Source organism: Dasypus novemcinctus, chromosome 3 (assembly GCF_030445035.2).
Source record: "Dasypus novemcinctus isolate mDasNov1 chromosome 3, mDasNov1.1.hap2, whole genome shotgun sequence".
NCBI lineage: Eukaryota > Metazoa > Chordata > Mammalia > Cingulata > Dasypodidae > Dasypus > Dasypus novemcinctus.
The window spans coordinates 131,019,316-131,046,293 of NC_080675.1; the positions used below are offsets into that span (position 1 = coordinate 131,019,316).

General features: G+C 42.5%; 1 protein-coding gene across 3 annotated transcripts in view; it reads left to right on the forward strand.

The window, feature by feature from the left end:
* The window catches only part of CGNL1 (cingulin like 1), a 182,149-nt gene that overhangs the window by 80,305 nt on the left and 74,866 nt on the right, over positions 1 to 26,978 (forward strand). For all 3 annotated transcript variants that reach the window (XM_058294261.1, XM_058294259.1, XM_058294262.2), the window contains exon 8: positions 10,750 to 10,962. In XM_058294261.1, coding sequence (XP_058150244.1) covers positions 10,750 to 10,962 — 213 coding nt within the window. The remainder of the gene's footprint in view (positions 1 to 10,749; positions 10,963 to 26,978) is intronic.

Here is a 26,978-nt window from a genome sequence, read left to right on the forward strand (position 1 = left end):
AACACACAGCAAATGGACACAGAAAGTGGACAATGGAGGAAGGGGGAAGAAATAAATCTTAAAAAAAGGAAAGCTACTAAGAATATTATATATTAATAAAAGGGACAATCCACCAGGAAGAAATAATAGTCATAAGTATCTATGCACCTAGCCAGCTGCCCAAAAATACATGAGGCAAACTATGGCAAAACTGAAGGAAGAATAGACATTTCTATAACAATAGTTGGACACTTCAACATACCGTATCATTCAAATAATTAATTAGAGCAACTAGACAGAAGATCAACAAGGAAATAAGAGAACTTGAATAATATGATAAATGAGTTAGACCTAACAGATATATAGAGAGTATTGCACCCAAACTCAGTGGGCTATACATACTTCTCAAGTGCCCATGGATCTTTCTCCAGGATAGACCACATGTTAGGTCAAGATGTAGGTATCAATAAATAGAAAAATATTGAAATTATACAAAAAATTCTTAGAGCATATTGGAATGAAACTGGTAATAATAGACAGGAAAGAGGTAAATTCACAGATGTGTGGAGGCTGAACAACACACTCCTAAATAGTCAGGGGGTCAAAGAAGAAATTGTAAGTGAAATTACTAAATATATTGAGACAAATGAAAATGAGAACACACTTATCAAAACTTATGGGATACAGTGAAGGCAGTCCTGAGAGGGAAATTTATAACCCTAAATTCCTATATTATAAAAAAAGAAAGCTAAAATCAAAGCTCTAACTGGGGAAACTAGAAAAAGAAGAGCAAACCATTCCCAAAGCAAGCAGAAGGAAGGAAATAATAGAGATTAGAGCAGAAATAAATGAAAGTGAGAACAACAACAAAAAAGGAAAATCAAGAAAACCAAAAGCTGATTCTTTGAGATCAATAAAATTGACTAACCCTTAGCTACATCAACAAAGAAAAAAGAGTAGATGTGAATAAATAATATCAGAAATAAAGGGATGAATTTATGACTGACCCCACAGAAATAAAAAGAATCTTAAAAGGATATTATGAGAAACTGTGCCAACAAACTAGACAACCTAGATGAAATGGACAAATTCCTAGAAATATACAACCTACACTGACTCTACGACAAATACAAGAACTTAACAAACCAGTCACATTTAAAGAGATTGAATCCATCATCAAAAATCTCCCATCAAAGAAAAGCCCAGGATCAGATGGCTTCACAGTTGAATTCTACCAAGCATTTTAAGAGGAATTAACACCAATCCTATTTAAACTCTTCCAAAAAATTGAAGAGGAGAGAAAATTACCCAACACATTTTATGAGGCCAACATCACCGTAATACAAAAGCTGGATAACAACACTACAAGAGAAGAAAATTACAGACCAATTTTTCTAATGAACATGGATGCAAAGATTCTCAACAAAATACTTAAAAATTGAAAAGCATATTCCTGATATGCAAGGGTGCTTCAACATAAGAAAATCAATATACTGTATTAACAAATTGACGTGAAAAAACCACATGATCATCTCAATCAATGCAGAAAAGGCATTTGACGAGATCCAACATCCTTTCTTGATAAAAAGCCTTTGAAAGATTGGAATAGAGGGAAAATTCCTCAGTATGATAAAAGGCACATATGAAAAGCCCACAGCCAACATTGTACTCAATGGGGAAAGTTTGAAAGCTTTCTTTCTAAGATAAAAAACAAGACAAGGATGCCTACTGTCACCAGTGTTATTCAGCATTTTACTAGAAGTCCTAGCTAAAGCAATAAGACAAGGAAAAAAAGGCATCAAATAGAAAAAAAGGAAGTAAGACTCTCAGTATTTGCAGATGACATGATCCTTTATTTAGAAAATTCTGAAATGTTTATGACAAAGCTACTTTCACTGAAAAATGAGTTCAGTAAGGTGGAGGATATAAGGTCAACACAAAATCAGTAGTGTTTCTGTACAGTAGTACTGAACAATCTGAGGAAATCAGAGGGAAAAAATCCATTTACTCTAACAACAAAGAGACTCAAATACCTAGGGATCAATTTAACCAAAGAAGTACAGGACCTATATGCAGAAAACTACAAAACTATGCTAAAAGAAATAAGTAAAGACCTAAACAAATTGAAAGACATTCCATGTTCATGGATTGGAAGACTAAATATCATGAAGATGTCAATCCTAAGTAAACTGAATTTATAGATTCAATGCCTTACTAATCTAAATTCCAACAGCCTACTTTACAGAAATAGAAAAGGCAATTATCTATTCATTTGGAAGGGTAAGTGCCCCTAAATAGCCAAAAGCATTCTAAAAAAGAAGAGTGACATGAGAGGAATTTCACTGCTTTACCTTGAAACGTGTTACAAAGCCGTAGTGATCAAAACAGCATGGTATTGGCATAAAGATAGACACATTGATCAGTGGAATAGCACTGAGAGTCCAGAAATGAACCCTCACCTCTATGGCGAACTGGTTTTCAACAAACCTACCAAGCCCGTGTTAACGGGACAAAATAGTCTCTTTAACAAATGATGCTGGGAGAACTTTATATTGATAACCAAAAGAATGAAAGAAGACCCCTATCTCACTCCCTATACAAGAATCAACTCAAAATGTATGAAAGACCTAAATATAAAAGCCAGGTCCATAAAACTACTAGAAGAAAATGTAGGAAAATATCTTAAAGATCTTGTGGTAGGTGGTTGTTTCTTGGATGGACCTTACACCCAAAGCACACACAACAAAAGAAAAAATAGATAAATGGAACTTCCTCAAAATTCAGCACTTTTGCACCTCAAAGGACTTTCTCAAAAGAGTGAAAAGGCAGCCAGCCCAATGGGAGAAAATATTTGGAAATCACATGTCCGATAAGGGTATAATATCCATGATATATAAAGAGATGCTACAATCCAATAATAAAAAGACAAATGACCTGATTGAAAAATAGGCAAAAGACTTGGATAGACATTTGTCCAAAGAGGAAATACAAATGGCAAAAAACACACACACAAAGATGAAAAAATGTTCATCATCACTAGCAATTAGGGAAATGAAAATCAAAACTATGATGAGATATTTCACACCTCTCAGAATGACCACTATTAAAAAGACAGAGAACTACATGTGTTGGAGAGAATGTGGAAAGATAGGAACTCTTATTCCCTGTTGTTTGGATTGTAGAATGGTATAGCCACTGTGGAGGACTGTGACAATTCCTAAAGAAGTTGAATATAGATTTGCCATGTGACCTGGCAATACCACTACTATGTATATACCCAGAAGAACTGAGAGCAGTGACATGAACAGACATATGCACACCAATGTTAATAGTGACATTATTCACAATTGCCAAAAGTTGGAAACAATGCTGGTGTCCATCAACCGATGAATGGATTGAAAAACTATGGTATATTCACACTATGAAATATTATGCAGCTGTAAGAACAGAAGTGGACAAAGAACATGCAGCAAATGGACACAGAGAACAGACAACTGGGGGGGAGGGTGAAGGGGAGAAAAATAAATAAAATAAATCTTTAAAAAAAAAAAAAGAAATGAAGTCATGAGGCATATGACAACATGGATGAACCTGGAGGGCATTGTGTTGAGTGAAGTGAGCGAGACACAAAAGGACAAATACTGTGTGATTGTGCTATTATGAATTAAATATATTGTGTAATGTCATGGAGTTAATAACTTGAATATGGGTCACCAGAAAATAGAATGAAGTTAGAGAGGGAAGTGGACTTGGTCCAGTGGTTAGGGCGTCTGTCTACCACATGGGAGGTCTGCAGTTCAAACCCTGGGCCTCCTTGACCCTTGTGGAGCTGGCCCATGCGCAGTCCTTATGTGTGCAAGGAGTGCCCTGCCACGCAGGGGTGTCCCCCACGTAGGGGAGCCCCGCGAGCAAGGAGTGCGCCCTGTAAGGAGAACCACCCAGCGTGAAAGAAAGTGCAGCCTGCCCAGGAATGGCCCAGCACACACAGAGAGTTGACGCAGCAAGATGACACAACAGAAAGAAACACGGATTCCAGTGCCGCTGACAACAACAGAAGCGGACAAAGAAAAACACGCAGCAAATAGACACAGAGAACAGACAACTGGGGTGGGGGATGGGAAGGGGAGAGAAATAAATAAATAAATAAATCTTTTTTTAAAAAAAGAGAGAGACCAGCCCCATTTAAAAAAAAATTATAAAAAAAAAAAGAATGAAGTTAGAGAATGGAAAGCAGAGTGTTAACTTGTGCAGAATTGGTAAAAAGGATATGTGTTAGTCTTTGGAAATGAATAGAAAAGGTGAAAGCCCAACATGTTTGTAACTAACAGTACGATGTGTGGGTATGAAACTGGTTTAAAGGGAAAGTATAAGGTTGTGTATATTGCTAAAAGGAAAGCTAAAAAAATGTAACATAGAATTGTATAGGAGAGTAAAACCTCATGTGAAATAAGAATATGGGTAAAATTAGGGTAGCAGATGGAGCTCAAGTAGCGTAGAGCATGCTTCCCATATACGAAGTCGTGGGTTCAGTCCTCAGGACCTTCTTAAAAAATTGCATATATAAGACGTTTTTCTTTGAAGCTGAACATACGGATGCTAATACTACAAGATGTTAATATCTGACCAAAAAAAACCCCACTAATGTAAGTGAAATAAACCAGACATAAAATACAACATATTGTATGATTCCATTTACATAAAGTGTAAATATAAGTAGAAGATAAGACTGTTCATTTTAAAAAGGAAAGATGAACTCTTAGCTGCCTGGAATTCTTTCCAGTTACTGAATATTCCCATTAACTGAAACCTATAATTGTTAGTTGTCCTTTCTGCTCATATCTTGTAACCCTTTAGAGTTTCCATTTAGCACTTTTGACTTTGCTCTATAATTATTATTTTTTTATCTCTTTTTCTCTTAGGTAGAAAAACCTACCATCTTTGCTTATTCCCCATCTCATGCCCAGCAGAGTGTGAAGCAACAGGGCCAATGAATGAATAATTTTCAGAATTTAAATTACATAAAAAAATCATTATTTTGAAAAAGGAATAATTCTCAAATTAACTGCATGTATCTTTGCCTTTTTAAAGGCAAAATAATGAACTTAAGTTTAGTAATTAAATTGATTGATTGGTTGATTGATTGGGTTTGGTAACCATAAGAGCCTAAATTTTGGGGATGTGTGTTCAGGCAGAGGATGAGAATGAGGGACATGGGAATGGGGAATAGGGAACATCTTTTCTTAAACATGTCTCCGATGTTGGCTTTCTGGTTGTTGGTCTCTTTCCCCTAGTGGGAAATGTCCCTTCTCCTGATTCCTGTCTGCATGATGAGTTAGGGCAGAAGTAGCCCCTCTGCCCAAATGGATTTCTCCCTCCTTGAGAAATTATCCTTACTGTTTTTATCCATTTCTATTGACTTGTCAGCAACATTTAAAACATTTTCTGTTGTTTCTACATCACTAATAAAATAGACTCCATCTCCTTGTCACCTTCAGTTTATTCACATCTCATTGAAAAGCGGCCTTGGGGTTGGACAACAGATTACAGTTGTGGCCAAGTTTTCCATGTCATGTGACTTAGAATAGACTATAAAACACAATGAATATTAAACATGTCTGCTTTTGAATGTTTGAAAAAGATTGAAGGCCCTATATTTTGTGTGGCCTGCTTAATGACTCAGATTTTTTGTGAAATCTCTTCTTCTATTTCCCAATGACATAGGACCCCTATGTTGTATTAGTAAAGTAACATTGAGAAAATAAAATAGTAAAAAGCAAGCAAGCAAGAAAGAAGGGGAGAAGGGAAAAAAGTAACCCACTGAAAAATAGGATGCCTTTTGTCTTCTTAGTTAACCCAGTACCTCTGGATTTTTTATTTTTTTTAACTCAAGTTTCAAAAATGATTATAGAATGAGTTTCAGCCACTTCTCTGTCCATGTGTGCATTAGCTTCCATTCTGGGGGTAATGGGTAAACATGAGCCATCTCTAAATGCTGTGAATTGGAGTTTTCTTACCATCAGACACCTTCTTTGGGAGCCTGCAGTGCTGAGAGGTGAGCCTCACCCTGACAGTCTTGTGTTTTATCCCTGGCATTTGCCAAGAGGCAAGCCCTTACGTCTCATTAAAATATTCTTGTTATGAAACTGTATTGTTCTGGAGATAGATTGTGCTGAGAAATGAGATCTCTAAAATCGTTATAAACTTCTCTTGCTGTGCTATCACTAAACATTTTATGAGTTTTAATAAAAGAACAACTAAAACACATTTCTCATCAGACATACTGCGCTTTCTAGGTCATCCTTCTGGAAAAGAAATTATATAATTCTCAGCTACGATTTTGATATAAAATCTTTTACGTACCCTTTTAGGAATCTCAGTCCAGCTGTATAGACTTTGTAAAACTTCTGGGGAGCATTTATGCAGAAGGGGGTCTGGATTAGTACTTTTCTATTTTATACATGGAATATCTATGAGTAGATGGTGTATGACAAAAGCTTTCTGTGGATGAATAAGTTGGGTAAACTATAGCAGAAACATGAACAGGTGCCTTTTTTTTTTTTGGTTGTAGGTCATCTCAGTATTGAAAATCCAAGGGTGCATGGTGAATCTCCAAGAGGGAAATACTGCAGGCAGGATTTCTCAATCTCATTTGATTTTAGAACCTTCTCATCACAGAACACACAAGGGAGAACACTCTCTGGGTGCTCTAATTTGGTTGGGTACATTTGGTGCTGCTCTTTTTAGCTTTAGGTGACTCGGGATCTGCAGGAAATTTCAACATTTGTCCTTGTTATTGGGTTGGATAGAGAAAACAGTATTATCTTGATTCATTGTCATTTTCCTGGGCTTGTTCCTTTTTAAATTATGTGTTGCTAGACATCTTGTCTTTAAAGTTAGTACAAATATAAAAAGGCTTTTGCCCTTTGCCTTTTAATGGTGGAACTCTGGATTTTTCTTGTTTATCGTTATGCTGTTGTAGAAGCTGTAGCTTTCCTTTTGTGCTATACTGTTAGCTGGCTTAATTCTTCCTCCTGCAGAGTCTTATGCTTTCAGGGCATAGTGACATACAGGTGAAAGTGCTAGAGAGAACACACATTTCCTTTGCCTCTTTGTTACTGGCTCTCTTCTTTTAAATTATATAATGTTTGATGTACATCACAAATATTTGTAACAGAGAAGTAAGTTGTGAGGTTTCACAATCTAATGAACATCCATGATGCTAAGTTAAGAAGCAGGGCATCATCAGTACCATGGTACTCCACGTGCGTGTGCCTCTCCCAGCCATCACTCCATCCTCCCTCCTCAGGGACTCCCCATCCTGACGTTTGCTTTCATCACACGTGTAACCCTAAATAATTTATTGTTTTGCTTTGCTATTTTTCTGAGCACAACAAATGTTACTTGTGTAATCTTCTGCAAGATGCTTTTCTCACTTAGCTTTCTATGTTAAAGATTCACTTGTGTTATTTGATGTCACTGTGGACATCCTTCCTCATTTGAATAAAGAGACCACAATCCAGGCTGTTTTCCTGATAATGTGTATTTGGGTTATTTCCCATTTGGTGGTAAGAGAAGCTCTGCTCTGGGCATTCTGCATGCCTCTCGGTCCACCTGCTGTCAGGCAGCCACTTGCTGTGGCTAATAATAGCCACGGCCCATAGTGTGCTTCCTTTTACTCTGGACTTTCCTTCTTTCTTGGCTTTTTAGGTTCTGGTCACATTTCTTTGCTTTAATTTAAAATGGTGGCCCTATTCATAGGCACTGCTATCCAAACACGGGAGCTCTGTTTTGTTTGCATCAAACAGACGGATCCCAGTGAGACTGCATGGTCCTCGGTCCCTCTTGAGTGTGTAATTTTGTTGTCAGGTCCATAGAGGCTGCTTGGTTAAGAGAATGGGCACTGGTATCAGATTTGGGTCTGAATCGTGGCTCTACCACTTACAAGCTGTGTGACCTTAGGCAAGTTAGCCTCCCAGACCACCAATATGTGAATTTATGCTGTAAAGATGATAATAATATCTATCACTTTGGATTTCTGGTAATGTTTAGCACAATTATTATTATGTAGTAGAGACCAAACATATCATATGTCAACTTTTATTGTTGTCTCCCCATTCTCCTCCCTTCAGCGCCCCTCTCCTAATAGGTTTTCATCTCCTGGCTACTTTCAGGTGTGGCACTGTTCTGAATGCATTCATGTTTTGAAAGTGCTTGTTCTGAACAGCCAAAGTTTTATCTTGTTTTCTTTCAGTGGAGTCTATAGAGAGTCGTGTTCATATCCAATGGGTAGTTATGTATTTTATTTCCCTTCTTTGGCTTGATGTAATTGGCAATAAAACCCTGCGTTGATGAAGTGAAGATTTTGAAATCTTGTGTGCCTTTTGGTTTCTATTCTGGAAAACCTCAAGTGCTGCTGAAGTGATATGGTGAGGTGTCATCTGATTGGATTTGTGCAGCACAGACCACTTAACAGCCCTCGCCCCAGATAACAGTGTGCAAGATAGAATGGACCAAGAAAACCTCAATTCTCGACAGCATTGGCGGCAGTACACAAAAGGCAACACAAAACACAGAAATGTCCTGGAAAAGATAAGTGTGGGAAGAGGAACTACCTTATCGTTAAAACAATTGAGGAATGTGTGAGAGTAAAAACAGGAAACAGGAGTCAGAATCACAAGGACTGTTTTGTAGAAACGGGCAGAGGCTCCAGGGAGACCCAGAACAGTGGTTTGGGGGGAGGCTGTGCTGCTTCTTCAGGAGAGGTGGGCAGGGGCGGCTGCAGGGCATCCCTTTGCTAAATACCGGGACAGGGAGTGTTTTCATAAGGGCACTGTGTTTGGTGCCTTAGAAGAGTCCGACTTGCCCTACTTACCTGGAAGAGTCTCTTGACATTTCATTTGCGCTAATCAAGGCCTGCTGTTAGATCCTTGAAGAGCTAAGTCTTGGTCTGCTCAGGGACCTCCACTGGAGGATTCTGCAGCTTCTCCTGGTTCAGTGACTGTGTGAGCCCCAGAGCACATGGAAGTGATTTTACCCTCTCATCAGTGACACAATTCTTGAATGAAAAGTGTTCTTTTGTCTCCAAGGCCTAGGGCTGCTGTAAGGAAATGCCACAAATTAGGTGGCTTATAAAGGCAGAAACTTACACTCACAGTTCTGGAGGCTAGACTTCTGAAATGAAGGTGTTGGCAGGGCCATGCTCCCTCTGAAGGCTCTAGAGAGACTCCTTCCTTGCCCCTTAGGCCTTCCTTGGCTTGTCGCTGTGTCACGCCAGAATCTTCCTCTGTCTTTGCTGGCCATGTTCTCTGTGTGTCTGTTTCTCTATCTGAAATTCTCTCTTCTAAAGATACCAGTCATATTGGATTTGGAGCCTCTCCAATCCAGTATGACCTCATCTTAACTCTGTCACATCTACAGGGACCCTATTTCCAAACAAGGCCACATTCACAGGTTCTGTGTGCGTGGGGGAGGGACATTATTCAGCTTAGTACAGGGCTTAAACCAGATCTAAACTGTTACAGAACTAACTTTTTGGTTGTGAGAGACAAATATGAGAGAGAAGTGAAAGTTACTGCCAAGCTTCAGAGCTTGAAGGATGAAGAGTCAGGTGGTGTCAGTTATAAGAATAATGAACAAAGGAAGCGAAAAGGAAAGGGCATGATGGATTCGCTTAAAAATATACCCTTCCTGAATCTGAGGTACCCAGGGTACATCCAGATGAACTCATCTGTGTCTAGCAGGTCTTTGAAATTACAGGTCTGAACTCAGACAGGGTCTGAGGTAAAACATTGGTAGTCATTTGCATAGAATTGGTAGTTAAGAAAATGAGATGAGCTTGCCAAAAAAGAATAAAGAATGCAAAATTGCGATTCTTCGGGATCATCTTAACCTTTTGCAAGAGGGAGAGGAAAGTCAGAAACAGTCAAATAAAAAGTGGCCCAAAGGAAGAAAACAGAAGAGTGTGGTGTCTGAACTATGAAGCAGAAGAGAATTTTAAGGAGACAGGCAGGGGGGATCAAAGAGGGATCCAGAAGAGTAAGGACTGAGAAGAGGCCATTAGATGTGGTGATTAAGAGGTCACTGTGACCTGGGAGGGGGCAGGGTTAGTAGAGTGGGACAAAAGCCAGAAGCAAGGGATTAAGGAATGAGTGGGTGGTCTAGAAGTAGGGGCCGTGAACAGAAACTATGCTTTCGAAAAATTTAATGGTAAAGCTTGGGGAGTAGCTATGGAGAGGTCTTTTCCCCTTGACCCAAGGAATTCTTATGCCCTGAGGGAAAGGACAGAGATTCAAGGAACAGAACAAAATCTCCTAAAGAAAAGATAATCGATAGAGTAAGGACTGGCTGGTGGGGAACAGTTCGTTCTCTCTGAAGTGGCTTCGGGTGGGGATAAGGTGTGGGTTGCTGGGAAAAGTTGAGGTGAGGGGCAGTGAAGGGTATTCATGATGGGCTCCCCCAGCCTTCCTAGTTCAGCATAAGGTTATCCGCAGGAGTGCATGAATCTCAAACGTGAGGACAACTGAGGAGCTCTAGGACAAAGACAGAAGGAGTCCTGAGCCCTTGGCAGGACACTGGTGGAAGTAGATGGTGTGAAACTATAGAAGAGCTTGCTGCCCTGGTTTTGTGAGGAAATGTGGATCTTGTGCTCTGCTCAGGAAGCCAAGTGCAGCGGCAGGACCACAGGGGCAGGGCCATGCCAGGCACTAGGAACGTGGAACAAGGCAATGACCTTGAATCTTCACGTCTCCTGTTCATGTTTCCTTTTTTTAGGAACTCTTAGAGGCAAAACAGGATCTGAAGAATCTGCTAGCTGCCAAAGAGGAGCAAGAAGACCTCTTGAGGAAGCGGGAGCGTGAACTCACTGCCCTGAAGGGAGCCTTGAAAGAAGAGGTTTCCAGCCACGATCAGGAGATGGACAAACTGAAGGAGCAGTACGACGCTGAACTGAAGGTCTTGAGGGAGAGCGTGGAAAAAGCAACCAGGGTGAGTCACCCGGAATGAGCCCTGTCACTGTAGAGGATGTCGCCACGGGGCAAGGGTATCAGGCCTGCGGACAGAGGCAAGGGTAAGAGCGCCTCTCCTGCACCAGTGCACGTTTTTTCCCCCTTTCTTTTAATTACACTGTGTAATTAAAAGGAAGGAAAAGGGGAATTAAATTTTCGTGAAAATAGTTTGTCAGAGAATAAGCTCAACAGTTCTGCAACTGAGTTTAAGTTTATAAAGTTGGGAAACGGACTTTGGCCCAGTGGTTAGGGCGTCCGTCTACCATATGGGAGGTCCGCGGTTCAAACCCCGGGCCTCCTCGACCCGTGTGGAGCTGGCCATGTGCAGTGCTGATGCGCACAAGGAGTGCCGTGCCACGCAAGGGTGTCCCCCGCGTGGGGGAGCCCCCACGCGCAAGGAGTGCGCCCCTGAGGAAAGCCGCCCAGCGTGAAAAGAAAGTGCAGCCTGCCCAGGAATGGCGCCGCCCACACTTCCTGTGCCGCTGACGACAACAGAAGCGGACAAAGAAACAAAAGCAGACAAAGAAACAAGACGCAACAAATAGACACCAAGAACAGACAACCAGGGGAGGGGGGGAAATTAAATAAATTAAAAAAAAAAAAAAGTTTATAAAGTTAAGGAATTGTTAAGGGCATGGGTTAAATGTTGACTCACAAGGTGAGATTTAGAGACGCCCCAAGGAGCCCCTGAAGTTGTGCAGGCCTTTGCAGCAGAGTGGACAGCAGAGTGGAGAGCCGTGCCCTTCTGGGTGTTCCTAAGGGTTGAAGCCAGTGGGGCACCATTGCAGAAGGTACCCAGGCTTCTGGAGCCCTTCACCCCTGCCCTCAGCCATTCCCTCTGTGTACAGTCTTTTGTTAGACAATTCAGTGTCTTTTTTCAGCAAAATTCAAGAGAGTTAATTGGCTGAATTGCCCAAACTCTTCCAAGATAATTTTTCTCTTAATTGAATTCTTGGCTCCTACAAATAGATTCTAAATTATGTTGAAGTCTTTCGGGGTGGGCCTCATATTGGCTGTTGAAAAAAGCAATTGTTGTAAAGGAGAAAGTGCTTTCCAATATCATGCCACCTTTAGGGAAAGGGGGAATTAGGGAGTTTAGAATTTTTAGATACTCTACAATATGTAGATTAAAGATGATGAAGAAAGAGAACTCCTGGTACTGTTGATTTATTCTGCTATGATTATTTTGACAGCTCAGAGCTAGTAGGCTCTGTCACCCCTAAGCTCCATGGTGATTCATGGATTTTCGATTATGGGATGGTAATTGCAAATGACAAGAAGTGAAAGATGGGTCTGTTTTTTGCAACAACATAAAAAGTCTGGGAAATAGTCTGTTTTGGGTTATTATAACTTTGAGATAGTTAAAAAAAGGCCTCTCCTTGATTTGCCAGTCTTTGCCTTTTTGAAATTTGCTTTCATCTGAGGGAGGTGAGGAAAACTGATCTGATTCTCACTGCTTTGAGGGGAAATGATGGTTTCTATCTCGTTTCGTTTCTGCGCAATAGGCTGTTAACCCTTGTTGTTCACCTTTATATGCTGTTGTATCAGCAGGGACATGTGGACAGGCTCCTTTGAACCTGTTTATTATTATTTTAAAAAATTTTTTGTTGTCTTTTTTTAAAAGATAAATAGATCACACAAAACATTATGTTAAAAAACATAAGAGGTTCCCGTATACCCCACTCCCCACCCCACCCCACTCCTCCCACATCATCATCCCCTTTCATCAGTGCAGCTCGTTCATTGCATTTGGTGAATACACCCTGGAGCACTGCAACAATGCACGGACCATAGTTTACATTGTAGTTCATACTCTTCCCCCAGTCCATCCAGTGGGTTATGGCAAGATAAACAATGTCCTGCATCTGTCCCTGCAATATCATTCAGGACAACTCCAAGTCCCAAAAAATGCCCCATATCATATCACTTCCTCCCACTCCCTGCCCTCAGCAACTCCTGTGGCCAGTGTCTCTGTATCAGTGATACAATTTCTTCCATTGCTAGAATCACAACAGTTCTATAGAAGAATACCAGCAAGTCCACTTCAGTCCCTATTATATTTCTCCATCTTGTGGACCCTGGGATGGCAATGTACACTGTACCACTAAATTGAGAAGGGGCTTAGATCCCACATGGCGGATGGATGCAATTCTCCTGCTTGCAGTTGTAGGCACTCTTGGTTCCCTGGTGTGGTGGTTGACCATTCTTACCTCCCCTTCAGCTGACCTGGGTCTGTCCAACAAACTGGAGAGTAGGTGTTGCAACTCTGCTGAGGCTCAGGGCCCAGCTGGCGCATGGACAGTCCAGAGATTCAAGTCTTCTGAACATACACAAACCCCAGTGCCAATCACAGGTTCAATAAAAGTGATGGAAGAGGCATATGTAGAGAGGGCTGTGGAGACACACAGGTTCTGCGGTCATGACAGATGGCTCTGGAGTTCACTGCCTTGCCAGTGGGCCCTACTTTGGAATTTGTGCTCCTAATTGTGATGGAGTTAGACCCATTATTTCTTTTATTTTTTATTTTTTAATTTTCTGGGTTTTTTTTAGATTTTTAATTTTTATTTACTTCTCTCTCCTTCCCCCCTGTCGTCTGCTTTCTGTGTCCATTTGCTGTATGTTCTTCTGTGTCCTATTGCATTATCCTCTGGCACTGGGAAACTGCGTCTCTTTTCTGTTGCGTCATCTTGCTGCGTCAGCTCTCTGTGTTTTTTCACATGGGGCAGCTCTCCTTGTGGAGTGCACTCCTTGGCGTGGGGCTCCAATACGTGGGGACGCCCCTGCATGGGAGGGCACTCCTTGTGCGCCGCAGCACTGCATGGTGAGCCTGCTCACCACAGGGGTCAGGAGGCCCTGGGGATTGTACCCTGGACCTTCCTATATGGTAGGACTTTAGACTTTGGGTTTTTTTTTAAGGTTTATTTTATTTATTTCTCCCTACCTGCTTATTGTTCCACTTGCTGTGTCTGTCTTCCTTGTTTCTTTAGGAGGCACTGGAAACTGAACCCAGGACCTCCAATATGTGAGGGAAGAGCCTACTCTGTTCCCCACTTTGTTGTGTCTCTCATTGTGTTTTTCTTCTTGTGCCTCTTGTGTCATCTTGTTGCATCAGTTTGCCACTCCTACCCATCGTGTCAGTTTGCTGTCTGGCTCGTCCTTTTTAAGGGGTACCAGGAAACTCTGCTCCCTGCTTTGTTCTGTCTCTCATTATGTTTTTCTTCTTGTGTCTCTATTGTGTCACTTGCTGCACCTGTCCATGGTGCCAGCTTGCTGTCTCCTTTAGAAGGCACTGGGAACCTAAGCAGGGACTTTCCATGTGGTAGGCAGGAGCTCAATCCCTTGAGCCACCCACATCTTCTTTCCACCTTTAGACTTTGAATCAAAGCTCAAGTTAACATGGTCTGTTCTAGGTGGCTCATTTAGAGGTAGTGGAGAACCATGTTTGGGCATATGTTTGTAGTGATTTGACTATAGGAAAATCAAACTTTTGCCACCCATGGGTCACAAGGTATTTATTTCATTGGAAGCTTCTAGGTTCTCTACTGTCACAGATGTTTAAGTGGGGAAGGGAAACATGGTAGGATATCTTCATTATACGGAATTGAGATCATCTTAGGAATTAGGCTATTGCATTTTGAGCCTTTTGAAGGTCTATATTTTATTTAGTGCAGAACATTTTCATTATGCCAGTTCTAGGAAGATATCTGCACTGACCCGCATCAGTCTATGAAAAAAATCAGTGGTGAATTAGCCAAGACATATATGCTTGGCAGAGAAAGTAGAGTTCCTGAGTACCAGGGAGTTACCGTAAAGAGGTTCACCTTAACGCCTGGGGGGATGCATGTCAGCATCTTTGCTCCAGGTCATATTCTACCCTGCTGCCAGCATCTTCCCTTTTAAAAGAATCTGATCATGGCAGCCTCTGCTCAAATACTTCACTTGGCTCCCTATTGCCCCCAGACTTAAGTTCAAAATTCTTAGCGTGATAGGCAATAGGAGTCCCTTCTCTGCCTAACTCCATCTCTAGAAAACTCCATATTCTTTTAGTCCTCTCACCTCTTTGCACATATAGAATGGCTTCTTCCACTTTTCTGCCTGACCAAACCCCTCTCATCCTTCAGGTCCCTCTTCAAATGGCCTCTCCCCTGTGAAGGTGTCCCAGATATCTCCACTCCCCTCAGGGGAATGAACTGCACCCTGGTCACCCTCTACTGTAGTTTGTATCATTCCCTGTTTCAATTTATTATCAGGGCCTGTCTCCTCCGTCAGACTGAGCTTATTAGCACATGGACCATTTTTATACCGTTTCTTTTCCAAGAGTGGAACTGACAAATACCTCAGAGGTCAGCCAGGCTGCATGAATGAGTGAAGTTCTGGGTGTGTTGTTGGGGTGACAGTAGGGCATGATGGGGACTATGGCACACTGGAGAATGGGTTCTCTCCTAGAGAGGTCGGTTGTTTCTGTACTCCAAGAGCTTCCAGTGAAGGAAGGCTGAGCCCATGCTACTAAATCTTTGGAGTTTTTAAGAGAAGCCAGATACCTAGATGTTAATGTGAGATCTCCTGTCTTTTAAGCATTGCTTTAAATTCAAATGAAAACACAACCAAATACAACCTACCTGCAGGCCGACGGTCTGTGATCTTTGTGTAGCACAGTGGCTGGCACAGTTGCATCTGTGGAATGTCTGTTGAATGAAAGTAAGTTGAGGGCAAGTACCCCTCCCAACTATGTTTCCAAGTCCCTGGTGTGTAGTTCCTGTTGCATTCTCTGATGCTGATGTAGGAAGGATTTTAGGAAGCTCTTCTATTACTCTGTGGGTTTCTGTGCCTTGATATTTAATTTACCTGTAGTTTCTTAAAGAGGAACATTATTGTATTTTTGCTCCTTGTAAACTATTGCTTATGAAGGCAGCTGCTTATGTGATGGAATCATATTTAATGGGGGAAAAATTGTATTTAGTGGATAAATGGTCTTTTTAAAAAATATTATTTATGTGTTAGGATTATATAATAGAATTTTATAGTAGTCTATTAACTGCTTTAAGGGGAGTGAATTACATAACTTGGTTTTTTAAAAAAGATTTATTTACTTATTTATTCCCCTTCCCCCCTTGTTGTATTGTACTCACTCTCTCCTTTTCTGTGTCCATTTGCTGTGTGTTCTTTTCTGTCTGCTTCTTGTCTCTTTAGGCAGCACCGGGAACTGACCCTGGGACCTTCTGGAATGGGAGAGAGGCAATCATTCTCTTGTGCCACCTCAGTTCCCTGGTCTGCTGTGTCTCTTATTATCTCTTCTCTGTGTCTCTTTATTGCGTCATCTTGCTACACCAGTTTTTCCATGCCGACCAGCTCCCTGTGCAGACCAGCTTGCCTTCACCAGGAGGCCTTGGGAATCAAACCCTGGACCTCCTATATGGTAGACTATCCCATATAACTTTTTAATTTGGTAAAGGATGGTTCTTAAATTCCCTGCTCCAGGGGAAGAACCCACCCTCACAGTGGCTAAAGCTGGCATTTCTCTAAGGAACTGCATTGCGTATAGAAAGTTCTTTTCCTTGGTAAGTCTCAGGAGACAGCCTAGCCTTCTTGCATCACAGTTTTTTCTAATTTTTTGTTTTAAAGATTTATTTTTTATTTATTTCTCTCCCCTTCCCTGCCCCCTCCAGTTGTCTGCTTTCTCTGTCCATTCGCTGTGTGTTCTTCTGTGACCGCTTCTATCTTTATCAGCGGCACTGGGAATCTGTGTTTCTTTTTGTTGTGTCATCTTGTTGTGTCAGCTCTCTGTATGTGTGGCACCATTTCTGGGCAGGCTGCACTTTCTTTTGTGCTGGGAGGCTTTCTTTATGGGGCACACTCCTTGCGCATGGGGCTCCCCTATGCGGGGGACACCCCTGCGTGGCATGGCACTCCTGCTCGCATCAGCGCTGCACATGGGCCAGCTCCACACAGGTCAAGGAGGCCCAGGGCTTGAACCACAGACCTCCCATATGGTAGGTGGACGCCCTATCCATTGGACCAAGTCCGCTTCCCTTCAGTTTTTTCTAATTTTTGCAACTGCCACAGGGCCCAAAACCCTCTAAATACTGTTTTATTATTGTCAAATAACAAACCTCTTTTCCTGACCTGAGCTTGAGAACTAAAAGTTTTTAATTACTAGAACATTTGGTGAAAACTGCCCATTTAGAACATTTTACAGGTATTGCACACAGATACACTATAAAAGTTCTTTGTAGACACAAACAGCCACACCTTTTAAAGAACAGAGTGACTGCTCAGTGGAGAGTTCATAAGTGCCTTGGTTAGGTGAGGGTTGCTCATTCAGTCCCCAGCAGAGTGGTGGTGGTTGGGGTTATTATGTGAGTTACTTAAGTTTCCTTGCAGAGAAAGAAAGGGATCTTTGCTTGGGATTCTTTCGATCAAATATTCCTTTAAAGGATGGTTAAGTGCTTTGGCGCCTTATTTCATAACACAGTTTTCTCCATTGTATGTCCTTTGAAACTCTTTCCAGTTTTGAGAAGGAAACCTCCTCTTTCTTCTTGGGCTTGTGGCAGTGGCTGGGATCTACTTGAAAAAAACAGACAATCGATGGAATGTGAATGGCTCTGCTCCCTGAAAGAGAAAGGAAGACTGACCATAGCCGTTAGCTTCTCTTCTTTATCCCTGACTCTTCCTGTCTCCAGCTTTTATGCAAAAGAGAAGCATAATAAGCAGAGTTTCTTAAGATTCCTCAGAGAACAGGCTCAGTTTGGATTCCACCTCCACCGAAGAACTTCCCTGGGTTCCTCTTGGACCTTAGAGTTTACAGTGACCTGGTATTGTTGGAAATTTTGTTCTTGGTTTTATCTTCCCTGCCACATACAAGGGCTCATCATCATTTTCCACCTTAGCTTGCCCACCATGCCTGGCTCTTAATAGGTGCCCACTCAACATTGTGGATTGGAGGAATGAACGGACAAAATGGGAGATGCCCTTAGAGTCTCTGACAAACCCAAGACTGGACATTAGATGCTTTTAGTCTCTTTTATGAATTAACTTTTTAAAATGAAAATGAACAAACATTGTTCATTGGGAACAATATTATAATGTTAGTGTTGATCTTGGAAGGATGAATTTTGTTTCTTAAAGCTGGAGGGATTTTGATGGAAGAGAGATTTTTACATTTGTACTGGGCATTATGACTTCTGGGCCATTAGATACTTTCAGAGTGCCCACCACGTAGCAGTTACACAACAGATACCTCTTAAATGAATGGGTAAGAGAGAAGAAGAGGGAGAATAATGGCATATAAAATGTGCTTGCTATTCTTCTTCATTTGTGTTATTTTTAAATACGGTATTTACAGATTTATTTATTGAGGAGTTGCAGGGCATTGTACTAAGTTCTGTGAGCATTATGAAAACAAATGGGATAGAAGGCCTTTCCAGGAGACTGAAGGGGAGATAAACAATGCCCCAGCTGATTACAGAGTGAGAGAGTGTAGATGCTCCCAGGCAGAGATAAAGTGCTACAGAGACAGCTTCTCTTCTGGAGGAGGACTGCAGGCAATCAAGTAAGAGGATGCAGTCTTTGAGGTGCAGTATTTGAGTTGGACTTTGAGGGTGAGAAGTATCTGGACACACGGGCATTGGAGCTGAGGACATCCTGGACATGAGTGCAGCATAAGCAATAAAAGCCCTGCGGGTGGGAAAGTGAGATGTGTCTCTGAGCTGGAGCCTTATGGAGCAATAGAAGTTAAGGTTGTGGGAAGCGGACTTGGCCCAGTGGTTAGGGCATCCGCCTACCACATGGGAGGTCCGTGGTTCAAACCCTGGGCCTCCTTGACCTGTGTGGAGCTGGCCCATGGCGCAGTGCTGATGCGCACAAGGAGTGCCGTGCCACACAGGGGTGTCCCCCACGTAGGGGAGTCCCACACACAAGGAGTGCGCCCCATAAGGAGAGCCACCCAGCGCGAAAGCAAGTGCAGCCTGCCCAGGAATGGCGCCGCACACAGAGAGCTGACACAACAAGAAGACACACCAAAAAGATACACAGATTCCCATGCCGCTGATAACAACAGAAGCGGACAAAGAAGAAGACACAGCAAACAGACACAGAGAACAGACAACCAGGGCAGGAGGGTGCGGGGGATGGGGAGAGAGATAAATAAATCTTTAAAAAGAAAAAAAGTTGAGGTTGCTATAGACTAAAGGAAACCGACGAGGCAGGGCACCCAGATCCAATGAATGGACCGTGTTTGAATTCTGATTCAAACAAACCACTTGTGAAAAACAAGAAATATTTTGAGAATCTGGGGACATTTAAACAATGTCCAAATAGTTAATGATATCAAGAAATTATTTTTTAGGGGCGATAATGGTGTTGTGGCCAATTTTAAAAGTATATCTTTTAGGGAAACAGATGTGGCTCAAGTGAGTGGGCTTCCGTCTACCATATGGGAGGACCTACGTTCGATCCCTGGGACCTCCTGGTAAAGGCGAGCCTGCGCGGTGAGCCACACAGCTGAGGAGAGGAGGGCCCGGCTGTCAGCAGTACCTTAGAGAAGAGACAGGGTCAGCCTCAAGGTTTTGACTCTGGGTGCCTGGAAGGAGGCCTTGCTGAGAAAGCTCTTGAGTTCACTTTGGGGGTACATGGATTCGGGGTTTCAGTGGGGCCTCTGGGTAAACACGGTTACTGAGAGGCAGGGCTGTCCTGTAGATCTGGGAGTCATTATGTGGAGAGGTGAGCTAGTCCCTGAGGGAGGGGTGGGGGGAGCACTGGGCTCTAAAGGGTGGGAGAGACAAGAAAGGGGCTCAAGATAGGGGAGGAAAGATGCAGAGACCTGGAGAGAAGCAGCAAAGTTCTGTGACAGGAAAGCAAGGGGAAGATCATTTATTTGGCTTAATTAAAGGTGCATTTGAGGAATGTCAAAAAGCAGCTTATTTTCATATGTATATTTATACTGAGTACTGTGCTTTTATCTATTTCTGCTCCTCATATTATAAATTCTTTCTAACATTATGCCCATGTTTTTTTTTTTTTTTTTTTTTTTTAAATTTTTTAATTTTTTATTGACTTTGTAATAATATTACATTAAAAATATATATGTGAGGTCCCATTCAACTCCACCCCCCCACCCCCCCTCTCCCCCCCCCCCAACAACACTCGTTCCCATCATCATGACACATCCATTGGATTTGGTAAGTACATCTTTGGGTACCTCTGCACCTCATATACATTGGTTCACATCATGGCCCATACTCTCCTCTATTCCATCATGTAGGCCCTGTGAGGATTTACAATGTCCGGTGATTACCTCTGAAGCACCATCCAGGGCAGCTCCATGTCCCGAAGACGCCTCCACCTCTCATCTCTTCCTGCCTTTCCCCATACCCTTTGTCCATTATGTCCACTTTTCCCAATCCAATGCCACCTCTTCTATGTGGACACTGGATTGGTTGTGTCCATTGCACCTTTATGTCAAGAGGAGGCTCAGATTCCACCTGGATGCTGGATGCAATCCTCCCATTTTCAGTTGTAATCACTCTAGGCTCCATGGTGTGGTGGTTGTCCTTCTTCACCTCCATCTTAGCTGAGTGTGGTAAGTCCAATAAATCAGATTGTAGGTGCTGGAGTCTGTTGAGGCTCAGGATCTAGCTATCACATTGTCAGTCCAGAGATTCAAATCCCCTAAATATATCTTAAACCCCAACATTAACTGCACCTCCAGCACATTAGCATGAAAGTCTTATGAAGGGAGATCCCATCTGAGTCCAGATTCATCACACATAAACACCATTTCCAAAGAGGGGCCATCTGCCCTGGTAGTTAACCCCATCGGCCATGACCATAACTGCCATGGGTCTCTTTAGCCCTCAAAGGAACCAATATCTGGGGGTTGTATCTGCTTTATCTGTCTCTCTGACTCTGCTCAGTTGTGCATGAGGGCAAACCTTCTGCCAGCCTCCAGACTCTTTTTTAGAAACTCGTAGCCATATAAACTCATTTCTCCTTTCCATTTCCCCCTTACTTTAGGTCAAACAGCATTTTAAAGTCATGGTATTTTATGTAGACATGGATATTCTGCTGATCCGCATTGAACCTTCCGTATAAGGTCATTTTCCAGTTGCATCATCAGTTGGTAGTTGATAGTGGTCCCTCGTTGCCAGGGAGGCTCATCCCCGGGTGTCATGTCCCACGCTGGGGGGAAGGCATTGCATTTACATGCTGAGTTTGGCTTCGAGACTGTATGCCCATGTTTTATATTCTTTAACCCTTACAGAAATTTGGTTCATATTCAATAATGTTGAAAATTTTTTTCCTCTAAAACTGTCCTCAAATCATGTCTGTATATTTGCTTTCCATCCAACAATTTAGAAATGTCAGTCCATCCTATAAAAATGAATATGTGCTTCGGTGCTGCTTTCTCATACCATTTCTAGATTCTCTCTTCCCTTTCCCCTGCCAGACTGTGAATGGTTTCCATCAGAGAGCAAGGTCAACAGAGGGTCAGATTGTAAAACCAGTGCTAATCTCAGGATCAAGGGAATTGCCCCCCTTAAGACCTGGCTAATTTGGTATAAAATCTCATTTCTGTCTTCTCTGAGGGAGGCTGGTTGGTCAGGGAAACTGTAACAATTTCCATTTCCTCAGCTTTTTTACTTCAAATGAGCAATTTACCCTGAAATTAGCCTTTGAAAGCAGGAAAAGCAGTGAGGTTTGCAGTCAGGTGACCAGGAGACGGAAAATGTCTCTTTTCCTCAGGCTCAAATGTGCGTAGGTTGACACAGAACTTCATATTAGCAAAAGGAAAATGGATTAGAGTTAATGTTTAAAAAAACCTCTTTCCTTTCAGTTTTTCTCTCTAGCTTTTTTCTCTCTCCCAGAATCGACTCTTGTAATAACTGTATCATTCTTCTACCTTCGTATTGAGTAATACTAGATAAATAACAGTCTCTGGCGTGGTGTCCTAGGATTTTCCTCTCGAATCCTCCACCAAAGCCTTAGCTCCCTGTTCTGGGGCTCTGATGCCAGATCCCTCATGGGACCTGAGGGCTGATGCCCATCATGAGAAAACTCCAGGGGCCAGGGGACTGAGAAGCCTGACAAGGGGCCTCTGTAAGCAGTAAAAGAACATCCCTTCACTTCACACTCCTGGTGTGTAAACCGGCCCCACAGTCACTTGCTGTAGGTTGTAGGAGACAGAGTAAAGGAGTCTGGAATATGCTCATTCATTTTTCATCATGTGTTTGAGTGCCAGCTCAGTTCCGGTCACAGAGGAGCTCTAGCTTCGAGGGTCTTTTCCAGTCGTGGAAATTGCAAATGAAAAGACAATGAAGTTATAGGTATTGGGATTGAATATGTAGGGTAGGAGACCAAGAAAGGCTTATAGCTTTATGTGGCAAACTTCAGGAGAGAAAATAGTGTATCATTTCGGCCATCTGAAACCCTAAGTGGCCTTTACCTGTCAAAGACTTAAGAATTAGGAATGAGAAAGTTTAAATTGCTTGAATACTAGATATAAAGAATATTGACCCCAAGGGATGAGTTAAAATATATTTTATTTATTTTTAAAAGTCAATAAAATCTCAAGTTATGGTTACAATTTCCAGAGAGCAGGACCTCATACAATAAAATAAAATAGCTTTCCTGGGTAGATCATCAGAATTAAGGGCCCTCGCCTTCCAGGTCTGATATTATGGCTTGTGGTGAGTAGACTCAGCTGCTCTTGTTTTGTAGACAGCATTTTGGCATCGGCGTCACAGTGCAGGAGGAAGAGATGATGAAGAATGACATTAGGAAGATTTGTCACACAGGGATAGGTGGGACATTTGACAGTGTTTTGTGAAGATGCCATGAAGCTTCATGAGCAGGTTGAAGCAGGTGGGCGTGTTCCTGCAGCCCTGACGGGGTCCAGCGGCTGGGCATGCAGGACACTTGGGGCACGTGGATACCTCAGAAAGTCACAGCAGATTCACCTGCAGCACGAGGAAAAAGTATTGAGACTTAATTGGGAGAAGAAGGTGGAAACCTTGTTCTGACTGTTGAGATTTGATATGAGGTAGCATCAATTCCTAACTGGTAGGAATGGATTGTTGGTAGTCTTTGGACTTTCCATTCAATAAATCATTCATTTATAGCCATTAATTAATTAAGCAAATATCTGTTGAGCATTTGTTTTATGTCAGGCACTGTGCTGGGTTTAGGGAATAAAATAGACAAAAGGGGAGTGTGGTTTGGAACTTTCAGCCTAGCTGAGGCAGATATTTTTCAAATAATCACTTCCATAAATGTGTAATTCAGTTGTGATAAGCACTTTGAAATTGAGAGAGGCAGGGAGGGTGGGGGGTGGGAAGCATCCTTGGGGCAAATGAGGATAGAAATCTGAAGGATGACATGCATTTTCTAGACCAAAATAACCTCAGAATGATCCATTCAGGGCCAACAGCATGCTTAGAGGGCTTGTGGCAGGAGGCAGCGAGGTCATTCAAAATGGTGAACGGTGGTGAGTGAGGCTGGAGTGTGGAGGGCGAGAGGAAGTAGAGCAGCCAGCAGGGCCAGCTCATGCAAGCCTGTGTGGAGCATCTTAAGAATTTCGTTCTTTTTCTTGAGAGTGGTGGAAATAATCAAAGACTTAAACAGGGTGGGTGGTAGGACATGTGAGCAGGTTCCTTCAATGAAAAGGGTCTGCCCAGGTCTTTACAAGCCAGATGGCATGCCCTTGGATGGTTGGTTTGTGGTGCCGCTCGAGGTGCTGGCACGTGCTCTCTGACGTCTCTTCAGCAACCCAGTTCTATTTTCAGTGGGATTGTTACCTGTCCTCTCTGCTGACTCCTGTGGAGGAAAGGCAGACAGGGCATGGAAGGGGACCATGTAAGACCCTATTTTGTTTGTGAGGTTTTTATTCTTTGTCAGGTACTAGTTGCCAGGATTTGTACAAGTGTCTGTGAGCAGGTGGACAAGGGTATATAAGGATCATGGGTGAAGGGAAAAGTGTGATGTGTTGGTGGTAAAGGTTTATAGGAGAAAAGCTTTTATTTATCCTTATCTAATTAGCTGTTATAATGGGACAATATTGGAAATACTTTAAAAAATTTATAGAAGAAGAATTGATAACCAACTAGTAGGGTGCTTGCCTCTCTCCCCAAAAGGAATGGATTTTCTGAGACCTCTGAACCATCTGTGGATACTGCCAGAGTAGAGGAGTATGAGTGAGGGCCAGAAACCAGATGCATTTCCAGGTGAACTGGACCCCTGAGGTCAAATCACAGGGAATGTGTGGATGCAGTGAGCAGAGCTATTTTAAATAGGCATGGACAATGGTGACCACCATAATATTGCAAACAGTTGACTTTTTAACATCTGAAAAGGAAAAAAAAGTATTATCACAATTCCCACTCTCTCTGTTCTACTCTCTCTGACCCTGTAAATTCCTCCTGATGGATAATTTTCTAGGGACTTGCCAAGATCACTAAGTGGATGTCTACCTTGTGGAAAAATTTGGCACTATTGACTGATCACTTTAAGCAGAAAATAAAACATGTTGTAAGCTCTAAATCTGTTTATTAAGAAGCAGTGTGGAAATAGAAATACCTATGATATATGTAAGGCATTTGTGGTAGCCAGCCTCCAAGATGATCCCCAGTGATCCTCACTTCCTAGTATTCATGTGGTGGTATCGTCCTGTATTGAATAGGGCTGCTCTCTGTAACTAATAGGATATTATGGAAACAATGGAACATGAATTTGAGGATAGGTCCTAAAAGACACTGAGTACCTGGCTTTCTTTTGGATCACTAGCTGCCGAGTTTGAGGGCCCTCAGATAATCCTATGGAAAGGTCCTCCTGTCAGTGTCTTTGTGGGGACGCCATCTTGGATGGGGATCTACCAGCCCCAGTCAAACTGCAGAGATGGCCACTCTCAGCCAGAACTACCTAGCTGTAGGCACTTTTGGATCCTCTAACCTCAGAAAGTCTGTGAGATAGTAAATGTTTGCTGTTGTTTTGGGCTGCTAAGTTTTTTGTTGTTGTTGTTGTTGTTTTAATTTCTATTTAATTTGTTATGCAGCAGTAGATAATGCAGTTTTGTTTTTTTTTAAGATTTATTTATTTATTTCTCTCCCCTCCCCCCCCCATCCCGGTTGTCTGTTCTCTGTGTCTATTTGCTGTGTCTTCTTTGTCCACTGACAACAACAGAAGCATGGGAATCTGTGTTTTTTTGTTGTGTCATCTTGCTGTGGCAGCTCTCCGTGTGTACAGCGCCATTCCTGGGCAGGCTGCACTTTCTTTCATGCTGGGCGGCTCTCCTTATGGGGCGCACTCCTTGAGCGTGGCACTCCCCTACGTGGGGACACCCCTGTGTGGCAGGACATTCCTTGCCCGCATCAGCACTGCGCATGGGCCAGCTCCACACAGGTTAAGGAGGCCTGGGGTTTGAACCGCGGACCTCCCATGTGGTAGACGGATTCCCTAACCAAGTCCGCTTCCCTGCAGCTTTTTTTTTTTTGCTTGCTGTCTGCTCTCTGTGTCCATTCGCTGTACTTTCTTCTGCATTTTTTTTGCTTGTCTCCCTTTTTTGTTGTGTCACCTTGCTGAGTCGGCGGTCCGCAGCACTCATGGGCTGGCGGCACTCCACGGTCCCTGGCCTGGCGGCTCTCTGCAGCATGTGGACGAGCCTGCCTCCAGCCCTGGGATGTGAACCCAGGGCCTCCCATAGGGTAGACGGGAGCCCAGCTGTTTGAGCCACAGCTGCTTCCCCTCTTAGATTTTTTAATGTAACATTTTTTGTGATTTATGTATCTTAAAAAAAAAAAGACAATTTAATTAAAATATATATATTAAAAAAAAATTTTGCCTGTGCTTCAGGGCTGGACTCAGATGCCATCTTCTTCATGTGGTCTCCCAGTAGCTGCTGATCTTTCTCTTCGAAATCCTGGGAGCTTTTAGCCCCTCACCTGACATTTTTTGACTTGTCCTCTTGTTTGTTTATTCCCTCAGCACAGCGGGCATCATGCAAGTGCCTAGAGCTCAGAGATGGACAAGGTGATTTCTGCTCTCAACTCTGGTGCTGGAAACAGGCAAAGTTGACAGTGCCTGCTGGGCATCCTAAGTGATGGGATCTAGGATTGGAAAGGCTGCTACGCAGCATGCAAGGCAGAAGTACAAAAAAAGATGACTTTGCTCAATGTAGTCATCTAAGTTTCTAAGAAGGAGTGAGGCTTGGATTGAAGCTTGGGGGAGCGGTGGGAGACAGTGAGATGATATAGGGGTGGGAAAGGGCATTCCCGATTGGGAACTATCTGAGCCAAACCACGGGACATTTGCTTGTGTTATTCTCTTCTGAAACTTGCAAACCTCTTTAGGAGTAGATGGTTCCCTTATTCATTTTTTTAATTCCTCATAGACCTATTCTTGGCTTTTAAGTTTGTTTTTGTGTTCATATATTTAGTCAGTCAGTAAATATTCTTGAGTGCTTGCCATATTTCCGGCACTAGACTGATGCTAATGGATTTAGGCACGTGGTTGGTGGTGGATGGATTGTGGTAGGAGTGCTGGAGTAGCAGGTGGCCTCTGAAGTGATTACATGTGGATTAGTGAGTTTTGAACTACTAAGTCGTGTTCATGGTGCTGACCACACGTTAGGGTTCTGGAATGGTAAGAACAAGTCAGAGTCAGATACAGTGGAAAACTCCTGGCTCCCGTGACCCCTGGGGAACTGAACTTGTTTAAGTTGGCATTTTTAGTTTGTTTCCATGAAAGAGAAAATAAAGGGCAAGGCATTTGTTCTATAGGGTGATTGTGGTAGTTTTCTCAGTAATGAATAAAAGTCATGCTACTTTTCAGAGGTAAGTAGAAGTTGGGGAAGGTAGGCAGAAGAGCGGGCTTGTGCCTTTCCTCAGAATTTCCAAAGTTGTGGATGGAACCTATTTGTGGGGATTTGCAGACCAAGGGGAGAATACAGCCAAACACATTTTTTTCCTTTTAATGCTTCGCTTTTTTTTCTTTTTGTGTCATTTATTA